Genomic DNA, 18474 nt, shown 5'->3' on the forward strand with positions numbered 1-18474 from the left:
TCTAATCTGGGCCATTTTGGAGCTGGTGACCTACAAAAGTGTTCCATTATCTGTCTCAAGGGGTACCTACTCTATCCTGATTTATAAATAGTCATATATTTTGTTCAAAAGAACTTCTAAGCAAGTGCGTATGTGTAATGCAGTAACAGAAGAAAAGTGATATTTAAAATTAAGAACGTTTCACAGGACCCTTAATTTAACGGAACATACTGGAGAAAGAGGCTTCGTGTTTTCACTTTTTTTTTTCTTGAAAGAAGTACTTGATTTTTTGAAGGGGCCAGAGAAGCCTTTGAGAAAAAAATCTATTAACTGGTTCCCTAGAAAAAGGCAGATCTATTTAAGAATTAGCCCTTATGATCCCACTGATCATAAGCTGAAGAACGAAACATCTTCGATGAAATTGATATTTCATCTTTCATTTAAAAGAATTAAAAATTCATGAGTCATTTAAATCAGGAAATCGGTGGAAATTTCCACATTTTGTCTTTGTGTGGATACGTGATGGTGGCGGTTGCGTGGGGGTGGGGGGTGGGATTGGGGAAATCAGGGTGATAAAAAGAAGTTGCTGCAAAGTCAGCTCTATAATCCTACGATTGGACCTTCTGGAAAGGCCCTTACATAACTACCTTACTTCTCCAATAAAACGCTGTCCGTTTCTTGCCCCTTAACAGATTTCTACACTTCCACTTTAAATATAACTGCGGATGTGAAGGACGAGAAACAACAACAGAAAACCCCTAAGGGTCCGCAAAATAATTAGGGCTGCCCCAAGAGAAATCAGAGCGCGAGACTGGAGGAGCCCCTGTTCCCTCCCACCACCACCGCGCCGGGGACACACACTTAGCCTCTCTCCCGGACTCCCCGCCCCAGCCGGCTCGCCCCTCCGCCTCATCTGTCCCGAACACGTGCTCTCCGGGACACTCACTCGGGAGCGAGCCCACCCCCCCGGGGGGGGGGCCGGGCTCGGGAGCCGAACGGCCCAATCGGCGCGCGCCTTACAGCGCCGTGGCTGAGCCGCCCAATCGGCAGGGCCTCGCCGCCCGTTTCCCGGAGCCCCGCCCCCTCGCGGCCGTGCCCCACGCCTGCCGGTCTCCTCCCTCCTCCTCCTCCTCCCGTTCGCCCCTCCCCCTCCGCTCGGGAGCGGAGCCTGCGAGACGGAGAAACTGGGGCAGAAGTGAAGATGGCGGCGGCGGTGCTGGTGGCGGCGGCGGCGGCTTCTTCTCGCCAGTGACGCGCCGAGCGGGCTCATTTCCCTCCCCACCTCCCTAGTCCGGACCCCGTCCGCCGCCGGGACCACACACCGGCCCCACAGCCCGCAGCCCGTCCCCCTCCCCTCCTCAGTCGGGCCCCTCTCTCCCGACGTCCGGCTGCCGGTGGCGGCGGCAGCGGCGGCGCGCCCCGGGTCCCGGCCGCCGGCCTCGCACTCCTGCGCCCTGTCGCTGAGGGAGCGGGGTGGCGTGTTGATCCGCCCTCCTGCCCGCCCCGCCGGACCGCCGCGCCTCGGACACACGCCCGGCAGGGAGGCGGCGGCGGCGGCGGCGGCGGCCCCTGCGCATTTGCTTCTCTCATTTGGGGACCGGGAGGCGGCGGCGGCTGTGGCTGTGGGTTTTGACGAGGGGAAGGGGTTCGGGGGTGGGGGGAGCCGAGCGGGAGGGGGCCGTCCTCGAGAGGACGACGAGAAGGAAGCACCATGACGTCCATCCATTTCGTGGTTCACCCGCTGCCGGGCACCGAGGACCAGCTCAATGACAGGTAATAGGGCCGGCCGGCGGGCGGCGGGGGGAGGGGCGCCTCCCCGCCCTCCCCTCCCCCACGGGGCCGCGCCGGACCGACGGCCGGTGGGGAGGGCGGGGGTCCTCACTGCCCCCCCGGCTAGGCCCCTTCCGGGGCAAACTTCTGGTCCCAAGGACCGGGGCCGCGGGGTCGGGGGGGTGTGGGGGGAAGCTAGCTGTGGACGGGGAAGAGCACTGCACCCTCTAACGCCCCCTGGTCCCCCCGCCTCCACGGAGGAGCCGCGTTCAACTCGGTGGGGGCGGCGGGTGGGTATCCAGCTCCCGGTGCGGGGAGCTTCATCACCGCCCGGGCCAGGCCCGAGGAATCCATATTAGTCAAAGTTGAATTGAGACAGACAATGCGGATGGGGGATGGTGGAGGTTGAAAAAAAAAAAAAAAAAGAGGGAAGCGGAGGAGCCGGGCGAGGGGCCCCGTGGTAGGCTGGGTTCGCCCGGGCTCCCGGGAGCTGTGTCCGGTGGGGTGGTCGGACCGGCGAGGGCCTGGGGCTCCTGGGGGAAGGGGAGGCGGGGCGGGGTGGGGTCGGGGGACCTGGGTGGGAGAAGCTGATTCCCTGCAGATCGCGGGTGGGGTGGCGGGAGGGAGGAAGCGCCATGATTATTGTTATTATTATTAAATTTGAGCCCCTGCAGTGAGGTTTGCCGGTCCGGGGAGGGGATGAATTTAGGCGAGGGTGGGGGGCGGGGAGGGAAGTGGATTGGGTTCCCTTTGCTCTGTTTTCTCTGGAAACGGTGCTGGCAGCTCCTGTTTCCCAGTCCCTGTGGTGCGAGCTTTTTTGTTTCCTTTTTTTATTCTAATGATAGTGTTTTCCTGAGTTGTAATTTGACAGCTGAAAATCGTGCGTAGAGTCAAAGGAAAACTCTTACGTTTGCAGTTCGCAGTGCTGCTTTTCTTAACACGCTGTAAATTTCTGGGATGGGTTTTGCTATGGGCGGAGGAGGCATTATGATTTTTTTTTTTGGTCTTTCATAAGGAGGCTGTTTTGACTCCGGATTCCTCCCCTTCCCTCCTCCACCGTTCCCTGCCAGTTTAGGATATTGAATTGCAAGGCCGCATGCTCTCAGGGAACTGAGATAAAGCAGGAAAAGTTCCTTCACTGTTGCAAAACAGAGATTCCGAAAAGGTTGAGGGAAACCTCCATTAGGCAAGGCTGAGAATCTAGGACTCAGATCGAATGATGGGCTAAATGTTTTACAGGGTCAGAAAGTGGGGCATTTGAAGTTTCTATACCAACACTTTCGCTGCTCTCTCTTCCTCATAAATATAGAAGGCCGTCAGGGCCCACGTTTAGAAGTTAGATATGATTTTTGTTAAGTGACCGGGTGACATAAATTGCATGAAGCCCTGTTTGTCATGCACTTCCCTGAGGGAGGAGGAGGCCTAACTTCTGCTGATATACCGGCCTCTGTTTCGGGGAATCTAACTGCCTCAGGTGGGGCGGACAGCCTTTCAATCCGGGAAGCTGGAGGCTTGGTTTCTGGCATTGGGTTCGGATTTGTCTAATCTTTGCTGTTGTAGCCATATTGTATTTCACATGTCTGTAGAACTTTTGGAATACTTTCTCAAAATACTAATCATTTGGAGTGGTCACATAGTTCTTTTAAGTACGAAAATAAGTTTTAAGTCATTTATTTTATAATGCAGTCTTATTCCGATTTTATTTCATTACATATCTTTTGTTAAGACTTTTACATAAGGTTTTTTTTGGGGGGGGGTAAATTTTAGAACCAGGCTAGTAGTGAGGATAGCTGTACTGTCTGTCATTCATAGAATCCAGTTGGCCGTGCTTGTGGGGGAACTTGTTACATTGCACCAGAAGAGACATACACGGTGTATTTTTTATACTAGTCCTAACTTTATATACCAGGAATCCTAACTAATTTACTCAATTGATCATGCATGCCAAAACCTATTTTGCGGTTTTGTTCGGCACTTTGAATAATTTTTGAGCATTCTTTTTTCAGCTAGTCTAGAAATTTACATGTATCCTTTTTAAAGCTACCTTTTCTTTTTTCATTCTTGGTGTAAACAAATAATCAGCTTTGACTCCTGTACTCTCAGTATACAATATTGAGACTATTTGGATCATTTTCAGTTTTCATGAGAAAGAAAGACAGGTGGTTTCGAAAATGAGACTGTAAAATATGTGCATCAAGAATGTAGTAGATATTAAAAAAAACAGCTGTAGATAAAATTTTAGGAACCTGTAGTTGTATCTCATAGCAGTAGAATGTCTGGTTTGTTTTATGAAAGCAGCGCTTGAAATAGTCATGCTTTCCAGTTTTGAAGTAGTTGACTTGTGGAGCTGTTCTGTGTCTCCCCTTCAGAAGAAGATCCTGTATGCATACCTTGTTGCAAAATACTAGATCAACCCTTTGCTGCATTGTTTAAGGGAAATCTTTCCCCACAGGAGACTCTTTCTCTGGAACCTTTTAACTTAACTAGAATGAGCCCAGAAAATTTTTGCCTTTAGATAAAAATCTAACAAAAAGATAATTGATAGTTTCGGTGAAAAAAAAAAAAAATATATATATAAATACATAGACGTTAGTATTTACCCAAAAAGCAGTAAGATTGGACTGGCAGCATGGTATTGAAAATAAATTGCTTAGTCAAATAAAACGCCTCAAAACACCAATATTGTGCTGTACAAATAAAGTTTTCTATTTAAAATGGCTGCATCCTATTAGAAGTCATATATTTTGTGTAGTGTAGAAATGTGATGTCAGCATTTAAAATGTACTCAGTATTAAAAAAAAATCTGATTTTTTTCCCTCTGTGTTTTTTCTTTTTTAGCAGGAGGAATAAAAGAAGCAGGCAAAACAAAACAAATGGTAAACAGAAGGCAGAATGATACTAACAGGGTGATGTGGAGGCAAAAAAGCTAAAGCTAAAAATTGTTGTTTAGTCTCTAAAGTCAAGTCTGACTCTTTGCCACTCCGTGGACTGTAGCTCACCAGTCTCTCTTATCTATGGATTTCCCAGGCAGGAATACTGGAGTGCGTTTCCTCTGTGTTTTTATGCTTGTTATTTTTGTGATGGGCTTCCCAGCAGTAAAGAATCCTGCCAGTGAAGGAGACATGAATTTGATCCCTGGATTGGGAAGATCCTCTGGAGAGGGAAATGGCAACCCACTCCAGTATTCTTGCCTGGGAAATCCCATGGACAGAGGAGCCTGATGGGCTACAGTCCATGGGGTTACAAAAGAGTTGGACGTGATTAAGCACGCACTCATGCATTTCTGTGACAGTCTTGGTATATTGGGTTAACATCTTTAATTATTGGCCCTGGGAGACCAAATAATGCAGTAGTTGAATACAGGTGGGGATGGCTAGGCATTCCTAGAGCCTAGGATATTGGTTGTGGATTTCCAGAGTGATTACAAGGTCCCTGGTGCAGAGAGCTGGCCCCTCAGCAAATATTCTTTGTATGGAATTGAAACCGCTCAGTGCTCAGATACTTGTGTGACATTTTGATTTTCTTTCTAGCAAATTCCTTGAGTTAGTGCTATGTTCCTGCTTAAAACATCTCAAGAAATAATCAGTAGTAAAAACCATACCAAGAACATGGTACTGCATTTTGAGATTGAGAGGCGAGCTGGAAGTGCAACTCAACAAATCCTGGGAAGTGCTGAAGAAGTCAGTAGACCATTCTTTTCATAGATGCGCTGGAAAACCAGCCCTGAGTTTACCGACTTTATCCAGGGTACTGACAGATGAGAGCCACATGGTGGGTCTTCTAATTTTTGAAGTCCAGGTCTCTTCACTGTCCCACATGGCCTGTATTCTAGGAAATCTCTGCTTTCTGAGGTGTCCCAGCCTTTGTGCAGCCACCTGTCTTAGAGTTTTGATTTCTCCTCCCCAACGCCTCCCTCCTGCACTTCAGATTGATTTAGGCCTTTTGTCAGAGCGTGGAACCTCTTAATGCTTTCCTAGTACTAGGTCAGGAGAGGCCTTTTAAGGTGATATGTGTTCCTGAGACTAGTCCCTGTCTTGAATTACTCTTTGGGATGCAGGTTGGCTACATTGCAACGCAGTTCACGTTGTTGGTCTGGATGTGGAATTTTCCTGTGAGCTTTGCTCTTAGGCATTATAATGTGCTGTGTGACCAGAAACAATCTGGGTTGAGACTGTTACATTGAAAAGGTTTTTCTCCAAGGAGCTCCCCCTTTAGAAGCTATAAGGCTACAGAGTAAGGTAGTGTAGATAGGAGTTTAAAATTAAGAATTCCTAAATCTGGTTTGTCTCAGCCCTGCTAGTTATTAACTATGTTGTGGTAGGCAAGTCGTTTAAGCACTTACAGTCTCATTCCCTGCCACTCCTCCCCACCCCTCCAGACTCAGTTTCTAAGTCAGGTATAGTAGTACCCTTGTTGGTGAAGAATAGTTGAGATAGCAGGTGGAAAAGCACAATATTATAGGTTCTGTGGAAAATATTATAAAGAGATAGTTACTTTTTACAGCTTTTACATTTTGTCTGGTTTCCAAATAGGAAAACAGGCACTAGAGGAATTGCACTAGAATATCCTTAGCATTGAGTGCAGAATCCAGACTGTTAGTCTTAGACCAGTGGTTCTCAATTGGGTGTAGTTTTTGCTCCCCGCACCCCCCCACCCCCACCCCCGGGGATGTTTGCCGTGTTTGGAGACATTTTTTGGTTGTCCCAGTTGGGGCATTGTTACTGGCCTCTGGTTGGGTAGACATCAGAGGTGGTGCTCACCACCCTGCAATGCACAGGACAGCCCCACAGTAAAGTATGAACCTATCCATGATGTCAGTTGTGGTGAGGTTCAGAAACTCTATCATAGATCATCTTGAATATATACAGATGTAAAACTAAAGGGAAATTTATGAAAAATTCAAGCAATATAAGTTAGTCTCAAGACATGACTTACTTAAATTGAAATTAGTTGAAAAGAAATAAAATTAACAAGTCAGTTCCATAGTAACAGTAATCACATTTCAAGTGCTCTGTACCCACATGTAGCTAGTAGCTCGGACAGTGCAGATACAGAACAGTGCCATGATCACTGCAAATTCTGTTGGGCAGGGTTGACACAGAAAGAGCTTTTTGCACAATACCTGGCATTTAGTAAGTGCATCTTATTTTATTAGGAACTGTTGGGTTTTAAAGACTCAGCCATATCCTCATCCCTTCAGTAGGATCCAGAAAAGAGGCCTGGGAGTATGTGGAGCTGAACAAAGATTGTGGTGGGTAGAGGTTATAATAGTTGAAAGCTGCCTAAAGTTTCATTGTGCTACACCAAAAAAACATAGTATTAGGGTGGAATAGAGCATCATGTCACCAAACCAGTGGGAAATCTGACTATTTGATTATTGAGATAGTTACCTAGAAACAATAATACTAGAGTGACTTTACTGAGAAAGTCCAGGCAAGCCTCAAAAATGATTAAGTTGTTTAAGGAAAGTAAGATTAAAGACAGGGTATGGAATAGCCAAACAAAAAATTGAAAATGAAAACAAACAAGGGAAGATTAGTTTTATAAATCAAAAAATCAGTGAGTAAATTGTAGGTCTAGGAGTAAACAGATACTTGGGAAGGCAATTACATAGTACACAGGAGTACAACTAGGAATCATGGGATGAACTTTAGAAAAGGTGAGGATTTTTCCTTAACAATTAACATTATTTAGGAAATAGTCTTTAAAGGAAAGTTTAGTCACTGAGGACTGTGTCAAATTACACGTAAGTAGATCTTGCAGAGTGTATTGAGGGGAATAATCTTATGTGATAGGAGAATGTATTAATGTCCTTGTGCCCCATTTTCATCATACATACACTAGGCCCTTGGTATCCACAGGTTTCATATCCACAGATACCAAGTGCTAACTATTTGTACTAGTTATTTTATAAAGGGACTTAAGCAGCCAAGGGTTTTGGTACCCGCCGGGACTCTTGGAACCAGTACCCCTTAGAGACACAGGGCCAACTGTATTTCTAGTTAAGAAAACAAACTCTAATTATAGTCTGTTTCTGTCATTTTGACACCTTGGCATTCTGAGCAAATGACAACAGCCTGTCTCCTGGCTCACTGTAATTTTGAAATGTTGATTTGTTTTTAAAATAATTTTTAAGTTTTATTCTGAAAATTATTTTAAAGCTTTTTATTATGAACTTTAAAACATATACAAAAGTAAAGAGGATAGTATAGTGAGCACCCAATTTCAACAACCTGATTTAAAGTGTCTTCCCTCTTATTCCTTTCCCTCAGATCATATATTTGATATACATTCATTATATATCTCAAAGTTGAAAGCTTTAAAAAAATTGTCTTAATCTCAGAGTTCAGTCTGTTTAGATTTTTCCTGTTGTTACATGAAAGCTTATTTTTGATGATTGACCGTTTTGTGATTTTACATAATAAAACCAATTAAATTTTAACATGTTATAAAATTTGACATTCTTAAGAGAAATTTGTTCGATAATAGCCTTAGATGGATAGGCAACATTACATTGGAAATATTCCTGACAGATGTTGTCACATCTTTAACCTCTAGTGTGATAACATTTGATCAGCAAGTTGCTTGTAATAATGATGGAAAGACAGAGTTCTTGAAAGTGGGGCACATTGAGGCAAAAGTCATGTGAAAAGTTTACTGCATTCTTCTAACTTAATATAGAGGTAAGACTTCCCTGGTGGCTCAGATGGTAAAGAATCTGCCGATGATGTGGGAGACCCAGATTCTATCCCTGGGTCAGGAAGATTCCCCTGGAGAAGGGCATAGCAACCCACTCCAGTATTCTTGCCTGGAGAACGCCATGGGCAAAGGAGCCTAGTGTGCTACAGTCCATGAGGTCACAAAAGAGTTGGACACAACTCAGCGACTAACACTTTCATAGAGGTAAGATTACTGGTAAATTGAATTTAGCTATTAGAAATTATCCTCTAATGAGATCATATTTTATATTATTTTCTTGATAAGATCACTGTAGTGGTAATAAACCCCTTCAAAATGAGAAATATGATAAATTCTTAGGTAACTGTGGTTTCTGATATCCTCATTTTTGTCAGGATATTGAATAAAGTGTTACAAATTAATGTTACTTCACATGTAAATAAAAATATAAGCTTAAACAGCAAAGTAATGTTATTTGTTCAGTTTCCAGTGGTATCATTCACCTTAATAAAATGTTTTAACTTTCTCTATTCTTATTTAGTTTGTAACTCAGCTTTATTGAAGTTTAACTTACATACAGTAAAATTCACCCATTTTTAGTGTACAGTTTGAGTTTTGACAAATGTGTATAGTTGTGTAACCATGATTACAATCAAGATACAGAATATTTTCATGATCCCAAAAGTTCCCTGGTGCCCTTTTGCTTTCTGAGCCCCTTATTCCCACCACGCTCCTGAAAACAGCTATTCTTTCTCTCACTGTAATTTGGCCTTTTTTAGAATTTCATGGAAAAGGGATCATGTGTCTGGGGACTTTTCCTTAGCACATGTAACAGTTTTTTTTCTTTTGTTAATTATGGTTGTTGTTGTTTAGTCACCAAGTCGTGTCTGACTGGGACCTCATGGACTGCATCACACCAGGCTTCCCTGTCTTCATTATCTCCTGGAGATGGCTCAAACACATATCCATTTGAGTCAGTAATGCCATCCAACCATCTCATCCTCTGTCATCCCCTTCTCCTGCCTTTAGTCTTTCCTAGTATCAAGGTCTTTTCCAATGAGTTGACTCTTCGTATCAGGTAGCCAAAGTATTGGAGCTTCAGTATCAGTCCTTCCAGTGAATATTCAGGACTGATTTCCTTTAGCATTGACTGGTTTGATGTTCTTGCAGTCCAAGGGACTCAAGAGTCTTCTCCAGGACCACAGTTTGAAAGCATCATTTCTTTGGTGCTTAGCCTTCTTTATGGTCCAACTCTCACATTCATGACATGACTACTGGAAAAACCACAGCTTTGACTGTACAGACCTTTGTTGGCAAAGTGATGTCTCTGCTTTTCAATACACTATCTAGGTTTGTCATAGCTTTCCTTCCAAGGAGCAAGTGTCTTTTAGTTTCATAGTTGCAGTCACTGTCCACAGTGATTTTGGAGCCCAAGAAAATAAAGTCTCACTGTTTCCATTTATTCCCCATCTATTTGCCATGAAATTGTGGGACCAGATGCCACGTTGATTGTGGTAGTAGTATTTCATTGTTTGGATAATCGCTATATTGTCATCTGTTTTCTAGCTGATGGAAATTGGAGCTGTTTTCAAGTTTTTGACTGTTAATAGTTTTTAAAAATTCCTTACTATTAAAAAGCATTCTCACTGCAATATTGTAAAATAATTAGCCTCCAATTAAAATAAATTTATATAAAAAATAAAAAGCATTCTTACACAAGATTCAGAAAACACAGTTTATAAAGTCTAGCAAGGGTGCCATCACTGGTAGTATTTTGGTGACTTTCTGGTCTCTTTTTTCCTATACATGGATTTTTCTTTTAAAATATAGTTGTGATCATGCTGCATATAATTTTATGTATTTGAAATTTTTCTTGACTCCACGTTACATTATTTTTCATAGGAAAAAGCTACTCAAACGTACATTTTTCTTGATAGCAAATTTTCATGTTAATATATATGTGTGTGTATATATATATATATATACACACACACACATATATAAAAGAGATTATGTAGTCTGGAGTTTCATTAGTAATAGTGGTATTCTAGATCACCAGTTATAAAGATTATGACAGTGTCCAGTCTAGGGAGCACTGTGAAGTGAATGAATAGATAGAATTTTATTTCCTTTTTCATCAGTTCAGGCCCCATTCTTTTTTAGTACAAAAGGAAAAGTGTTGAGAAACTACCATTTCAAGAAACTGGCTCTGCCCCAGCATGAATATGCCATTCCAGAATTCATATGACAAGGTGGTGTAGCTCTTTATGACCTGCTCTAAGACCTGCTCAGAGGCCTGGTGGAGGTTTACCTGAGTGTTTTCCTGTGGAGAAACAGCCTGCTGCTGTGATGTGAAAAGTGGAGGACGATGGGTTTTTGTAAGCTTTTAGAAAAAGCCAAATTTGAGATCAGGAAGTTAACTTGATGAAGAATGTCAAAAGAGCAGATATAATACGGTAGGGTTATTTTGATGTCTCAGTGATGAAAATAGGGTTTTATATGAAAAGCTTTGAGGGGAGGAGTATATGAACTTGTGTAGTTCATTGTCTACATTCTTCTGTTGTGGGAGTGACTTTGCTTCCTGTCCAAAGGGAATTTGACCTAGTCCAGTTGTTGCTCTGTGTCATCATCTGCATATGGAAACTTTAAGGGAAGCACCAGACAGGTGATTTTTTGTGTGTGCGTGTAAATCTAGTTTAAACATTCAGTCTCTTCGTATGCTTTTATTTTTAGTAGTTTTTAAACTTCACTTTAAACTTTTTCATTTTTAAACTTCATCTTTGAGAAGTCCTTGGGTGTTTTCCTTAAGTAACTGCCTTTTTCTGCTTATCACGTGTTGTGATCATTATAGATCAAGAATATGGAGGGGGAGGGCGTCCTTGGATGCTGTGGACAGTTGCTGTGGTGGTTCTTTAGGAGAGTATAGGAACTACTTTTTGCTTCCTGCAGTTGCCAGCAGGGATGAATCCAAATTGCTTCCACGTGTTTCTACTGATTTTCTGTTAGGTTTCTGTCACTGCCGAAGGGACACAGAACCAGGAATGGCTCTCTTCTATAGGGGAGGTTGGCGGCCCGTCGTCTGCAGGTCAGAGATGGCATGGGGGCTGATTTTGTTGGCAGTTGCTCATCTTTCTGCCACTTCGGAGAGCAGAGAGATACTGAAAAAGAAATACAACACCTGATTCCAGAGACAGGAGTCAGTGTGTCATTAGCAGCCTCTCCATACCATCCGGAATGATTTTGGTTTCATAAAACTCTGTGGAATGGTAGGGATTCTAGGCTAGTTGGTCTTTTGCTTTTCTTCTCCAGGGTCTCTTGATTCCTCAGAAGTCTCTTTGGAAATGTAAAAAGCTTTCAGTTGACATGAAGATTCAATCTTCTCTCTTTTTTTTTTTTTTAATTCAAGGGCATTCTTGAGGGGTGATAGCATTTATCTTTGAGGATGATATATTTAAAATCTTTTTTTTAATAGAAAGTTTTTCTGGCAATAGTGTTAAAGTTTTGTAAGTAATATAACCTAACCAGATGTAAAAACATTTATTCTGGTAGCCTTTTCTGATTAAGAGGTTTTTTGATTTAAAGCAGTTTTTCTCATAGTATCTAAATGGACTGCCATCATCAGGAACAAAAAAGTATGAAGATCCTGGTATAAAAGGCTCTTATCCACATTTCTTTGTTTTAAAATTCATCAATGACAGCAAAACCAGTCAGACCAGAGGAAATCAACCCTGAATATTCACTGGAAGGACTGATGCTGAAGCTGAAACTCTTAATACTTTGGCCACCTGATGTGAAGAGAATACTCACTGGAAAAGACCCTGATGCTGGGAAAGATTGAAGGCAAAAGGAGAAGAGGCTGGCAGAAGATGAGATGATTAGATAGCATCATTGGCTCAATAGACATGAATTTGAGCATGCTTCAGGAGGTAGTGAAGGAGAAGGATGCCTAGCATGCTGCAGTCCATGGGGTCACAGAGTTGGACACGACTTGGCGACTGAACGACGACGACGACAGCAAGTAGGGCCAAACTTGCCAGTTCCTCACTGCCCCCAGCCATCCTTTCTCCATCAGACCATAGGTTCTCTAACCGTCTGTCTGAGGCTAGAGTAATTTTTGTTTCTGTTTTTACAAATGAAATTAAAAAAATTTGAAACAAGTTACATAAAAATCAGGTCTTCCCCAGAACTGTGAGACACTGAGAGGATAGCTTTTTAAAAACGCATGCCAGTGCTCATAGGTTTACAGTCTTAGGGGAGTGACACTGACCCATGGGCGAGTAGCAAACTGTGACAGACTGGCAGAAGTTTGGCCTGTGTCAATATTTGCTGTGTGTTGCCGGCACAGAGTCGAGAACAATGTTAGGTGAGTTTCCCTTTTCAGTAAATGTTTGTGTGCTTCTCAAATGTTGTGCTAGGCTTGGGGTAGCTGCACCAGCCCTTCCTGGAATTTGGGTTGAGAAGCAGTTGGAACTTTTTCTAGCTCTTTTGGGAAAGTTTGTAGAAGAGTGAGGTGATAGGTTAGTGGGTCCTGGAGTGACATCAGGTAGGTGGGCCATGTTTGTTGATTTATTTTTAACTTTTTACTTTGAAATAATTATAGACTCACAAAAAGTTGAAAAAATAATGCAGAAAAGGATCCATGTACTCATAACCCAGCTTCTCCCAATGGTAACATCTTGATTGTGCCAAGTATTTTTCACATCCTTGTCAAAGTACTAGAAATGCAAAGATGTATTTTCTGCATATGCATTTTTGAGAAGTCTTTGTCTGTTAAGAAAATATAGATTAGAAGACACAAACAAAAGACACAAAGAAAACTTGGTATTCTTAGATGATTTTGAATTGATGGGATATTCAGTAGGCAGTCAGGGCTTCTCTGGTGGCTCAGACGGTAAAGAGTCTGCCTGCTGTGCAGTCTCCTGCACAGCGGTCTTTGGTTCTGTCCCTGGGTTGGGACAGATTGACTGGAGAAGGGAATGGCTACTCCAGTATTCTTGCCTAAAGAATCCCATGGACAGAGGAGCCTGGAGGGCTGCAGTCCCTGGGGTTGCAAAGAGTCGGACACAATTGAGTGGCTAACACACACACACACACAGTAGGCAATCAGTCTGTTTTTGATACAATGATAATGGGATATAAATTGGAGGAAGCAGTTGGGGATTTGTTGGTTTGCGTGTGTGTCTGATACTAATTGGCTGTGTGACCATGAATAAATGCTGTAACTCTCATTTGTAAAATGAGAGAATTGGACCAGATTATTTTGGACTTTTCTGCTCCAGTTTCTGTGCTCTTAGGATTGTGATAGGGAAAAGGATTTTTGTATTGTAGAATGGCTCAGAGGAAGAAAGGACTGTGGGTCTAAGGTTGTCCATGGTTTCTTTTACTTAAATTTTGTTGATAAATGGGGAAAAAAAGAGGCAAAGTGGGAAGATTTTACTCTTTTGCTCAATTCAGTGACTATTTAAATTATATACATTGTGATGCAAAGATGATGGCCTCTGCCCGCTTGGAGCTTTCAGTTTAATGGGGAAACAGGCATGTAAATAAAGAATTAAGTGCTAAGGGAGACTGTAAGTGACAGAGAAGAAGGATCTGATGATTAAACCTGGTGCTTGCAAAAGGCTTTGAAGACAAGGTTTCAGGGTGTGGGTACTGGTTCAACCTCCATTCTCTTGAGCCTAAAGAGTTTTCATTTATAGTCATTGAAGATGCCGGTAGCAACCAGAGGTTCATCATAGATGTCTGTATTTGATACTGATAATAAGAGTTTAAATAGTAGTCCAGAACTGTCGAATTGTTTTGAGGACAGTTTACATACAGACAGTGGGGTTTATTTTTTTTTTTTCAGTTGTTGTTGTTCCTTTGCTTTTTGTTTGCAAAAGATCTGTCTAGGGATTAAAAACATAAGAGATTAATGGCCTGTTGGGGTGTGAAAACAAGTTTCTAGTGTTTTGAATTAGTTGTGGAAGAGATATTGGAAAGTGGCAGGGAGGGTCTAGGGGACGCTTGAAGAGCTTATGTGGGGAGTCTGTGCTCCTTTCTGTTTGTGCCTACACAGGCTGGGCTTGATGCTGTTGCTTAGTCGCTCAGTTGTATCTGACTCTTCGCAACTCCATGGACTGTAGCCCTACAGGCTCCTCTGTCCATGACATTTCCCAGGCAAGAGTACTGTGGCTGCCTTGAATGCTGCCAGGAGAGCAGTGTCGGAGCACAGAGAAACTTCGGAATGCAACCTGGTGTTCCCTGATGCTTTCATTGTTACTGTCATTTAAGATGACAGTCTCATGTAGTACACTGCCAGTGAATATTTTAAGATGATTTATGGTTCTAGATACTCGTGATCAGTTTTACAGGCTTTGCATTTCACACGGGATTTAAGACCTGAAGGTGAGATGAAATAATAATCAAAAATGCATTTCTGAATTTGGATGTATGTGCTTAATCTTTTAAGTTTTCTCATTTTTATCTGTTTTCAAAAGGTTTGTTTTGTGATAATGACATTCATTATCAAGTATTACAGTTCTTACAGTGTTATGTGTCTCTGAAAAACTTTTGTGTTTGATAGGCATGCCCTTTTGGGGAAGGAGCTCTGAAAACTGAGAAGACACTAAATTTGGAGTCAGGAGACATTTGGTTCTTCTATTATCAGTCATGTAATCTCGGGCAAGTCATTTCCTTGCAGTGAGTTTTAGTTTACTCATTTGTAAGATGAGGGGATGGATGAATGTGACGTCTGAAAGTTCATCTCTTTGAGTCTGTGTGGTTGTTGGTCTTTAGATACTGTTTTATAAATTGTATTTAATACGTATTGGTCAGCTTTGCTCTTCTAAGATTTCATTTTTATTTCCTGCCTCAGACCTTCTGTTCTGTTCTTTCAACTCATTCTAATGGGTATCTAGAAGCAGTGCTCAGTTGTTTGAGTCATGTCTGACTCTTTGTGACCCTGTGGACTGTGGCCTGCCAGGCTCTTCTGTCCGTGAGATTCTCCAGGCAAGAATGCTGGGATGAGTTGCCGTTCGTTCCTCCAGGGGAGCTTCCCAACTCAGGGATCGAACCCATGTCTCCTGCATTGCATTGCAGGCGGATTCTTACCCACTGAGCCACCTGGGAAGCCTCTATTTAGAAGCAGTGGACATTCTAAACTCTGAACACCTTGTTTGTTTAACTGGAGTGGATCTCTTGAAAATCAGCCCAACTCTTCTGTTTTGTTTTTTATTCCCCTCAATTTTTTAACTGATGGGGCTTGTGTATTTGATTTGACATGAGTAAATTTAATTAGTATAAAATTATGTAATCATTTCATTATACTTTCCATATAAATTTAATGGGGGAAGGTTCTGGGTAGCAAAAGATTATTTGAAATAACGTGTGATAAAGCAAAAGCTCATTGATGGCTTATACCTCCTGGGCTTGGGAGTGTGTGCTCACCTTTGGTTTGGGGTGGGCTGAGGCTTTTCTCTTTGGGGAGGCTGTTTGAGCAATCCTGCTACCTTTTAAGTGCTCAGTGGGAATTTATCTTCTGTTTTCTAAGGTACCTATTATGCTGTATGGTAGGCTATAATAATTGATCCTCCCTTTTGACTTGAGTAGATTACAAGTCTACTTGACTTTGCTGAGTAGAAAGTCATTTTTGAGATGTTCAAAATTTTACATCAAGGAGGATTTTAGGATTTTCATATTTTACAGCTGAGGGAATTGAGTGCTAGCATGCCCAGATGATTAGTGAAGTGGCAGACTAAGCGTTACAGTAATACAGTAATTTATTGCTTTTTATTTTCTTCTTGGAATGGACATGGGAAGTAACTTATTTTTCTGATACACACATACCTGTTAGTATATATATACACACACGCACACCTTTTAGTGTGCGTGTGTGTATATATATGCACATATGCAATTAAATATTAGTATGTATACACTGTGTATGTTTGCACATGTGTGTCATTAAATAGTATCTTATTGTTTAATTCAGCAGATTTTGTGGGGCTTCTGCTACATGCTAGTTCTAACCTTGGGTATATGGTAGTAGAGCTTAGTCTGTGGTAAAAATAGGCCATTATAGTGCAGTATGATGATACAGGGAAAGAAGAAGTAAAGGATTCCTCACCAAAGGCACATGGCCCAGTCTTGCAAAGAAGGAAAGCTTATTGGAAGGAGAAATGTTTAATAGGAGGACAGGATTCTGAAGATGGGGTAGGCTGAGGAGCTGGTGGGGATATGTGTGATGTAGGATACGGCCTGGAGGACTAGAAGAGCTTCCTAGGTGGAAGGAACAGCATGTGTGAAGCCCCTAAGGTGAGAGAATGATCAGAGTAACTACATAGGGATTCACATCAGTTGAATAGTTTTCTTATATTTATGTAGTGGGTTAGACATACAGCAACTAAACCAGTTCAGTGCAGTTAAGGGTGTGAATTCCATCCTCGTTTTGGCCAGCTGCTTGATTTTGTGGCTACAAATAGCACCCTTAAACCTCTCTCCAGCCAAGTTGTTGGTATTTGTTAATGTTAATGGGAACAAACAAGCTTGGATAGGTGGTTTAGTTCAATGCCTTAATGCTGTTGGGAAAATCCTGTAAACGGACCAATAATATCACTGAGAGAAATAAAAGACTGCATTTTTCTATGTTAAACAGTTCATGGTCTTAACCAGGTTAAAAAATAAAAGTTTCATAAGTGGTGAAAGAAAAAGACAGCGTGCTTGTTTACGGGTTAGGAGCGATTGCTTTGATGTCTTTTCAGTATGTTTTAGTGTTGTACATATTTCTATGTGAGTATATATTATTTTAATAATAGAAAAAGAATAAATCCCTAGGAAAGTGTTTTAGTTAGCTATTCATGTAAAGCAGGAAATTTCACTGAAGTTTGTTTTTTCTTTAGAAACTTCTTACATGAAGTATAATTTCTTTGTGTAAAACTGAGGAATGATTCTACAAATAATTATTTCTAAAACTTGTTTTGAACTTTGATATTGAACAGAGCCATTAATATATGACATATATGTTATGTCATATAATATATGTCATATATATGACATCAGATATATGGACATAATTTCTGACTTGAGTTTACAGAATATTTATTCACAGCCATGCCTCAAAGAAGTTGTATGTGTTGAAAGACTTTTGGATTTGGGGCTAAAGCTTACCATTTCCATTTTATATTCAGATATCACCCAGGGAGAAGATAGGCAAAAACATTGTGATAAAAAATTTAAGCACTTTTTTCCTCCTAGTAAATTGACCAGAATTTTCACCATAATTTAACTATAAATGAACATGAAAAGAAATTCAACTTCATTTCATTCATTCATTCGTTATTAGTCAACAAATATGTACTGAGGGCTTGTTTTGGGCCAGATACTTGGGCTATATCAGTGAACTAAAGAGGCCCAAAGTCTTGCCCTTGAAGATAGTGACACACTCTTTGAGTTATGAAACACTTCTTTTGAAATGTGTGGTGTTTAATTTCCACGTGTCACATCTATTTGAAATGTATTTCTGTTAAAAATGTAATCAGCTAGGAATGATGGGAAAGCCCACCAAATTATTCTTTGGGGTATCCCTAAATGGTTTCTTTAACATTCTCATTATCCTGCAGAACCACTCTTTAAATTGTCCTTCCTTCAGTTTGAGCCTGTGAGTGCCATCCGGGGAGCTGAGTGATCATCTCTTTGAAGACAGGCTGATTGTGGTCTCTGCATTCCTAGTGCTTGACATATGTTAGTACATATTTTTGTTAAATTAATCTGAACTTCAAAAGTAAGCAAAATAAAGTAGTTTATTTTAATAAAAATTAGTGTAGAACTATATTCCAATCTCTAGAATAAGGAATGAATTTAGTGTATGGATTTTTTTGAATGTACTGATTTAGTAACATTGAAAGATACCACAGTATAACTTCACTTGATACCCCCTTCCTCCACCCTCCCCCCATATTTCTTTTCATGTAGGAGACCTTCCTTCAGTGAGGAAGTCTTGACTGTATATGTGTATGTAATTTTGGTGAGGCGGATATTCTTTTTCCCACCCAACATTCTATTGTAAAC

General features: G+C 41.6%; 1 protein-coding gene across 3 annotated transcripts in view; it reads left to right on the plus strand.

Annotated features, from left to right (window-relative positions):
- Positions 1–1071: 1071 nt before the first annotated feature.
- UBR5 (ubiquitin protein ligase E3 component n-recognin 5) overlaps positions 1072–18474 on the plus strand; it is a 140330-nt gene continuing 122927 nt past the window's right edge. For 2 of the 3 annotated variants that reach the window (XM_069600429.1, XM_069600430.1), the window contains exon 1: positions 1072–1752. In XM_069600429.1, coding sequence (XP_069456530.1) covers positions 1691–1752 — 62 coding nt within the window. In that variant the 5' untranslated portion in view covers positions 1072–1690. The remainder of the gene's footprint in view (positions 1753–18474) is intronic. The other variant, XM_069600428.1, reaches the window with a different exon arrangement.

This window comes from Ovis canadensis, chromosome 9 (assembly GCF_042477335.2).
Source record: "Ovis canadensis isolate MfBH-ARS-UI-01 breed Bighorn chromosome 9, ARS-UI_OviCan_v2, whole genome shotgun sequence".
NCBI lineage: Eukaryota > Metazoa > Chordata > Mammalia > Artiodactyla > Bovidae > Ovis > Ovis canadensis.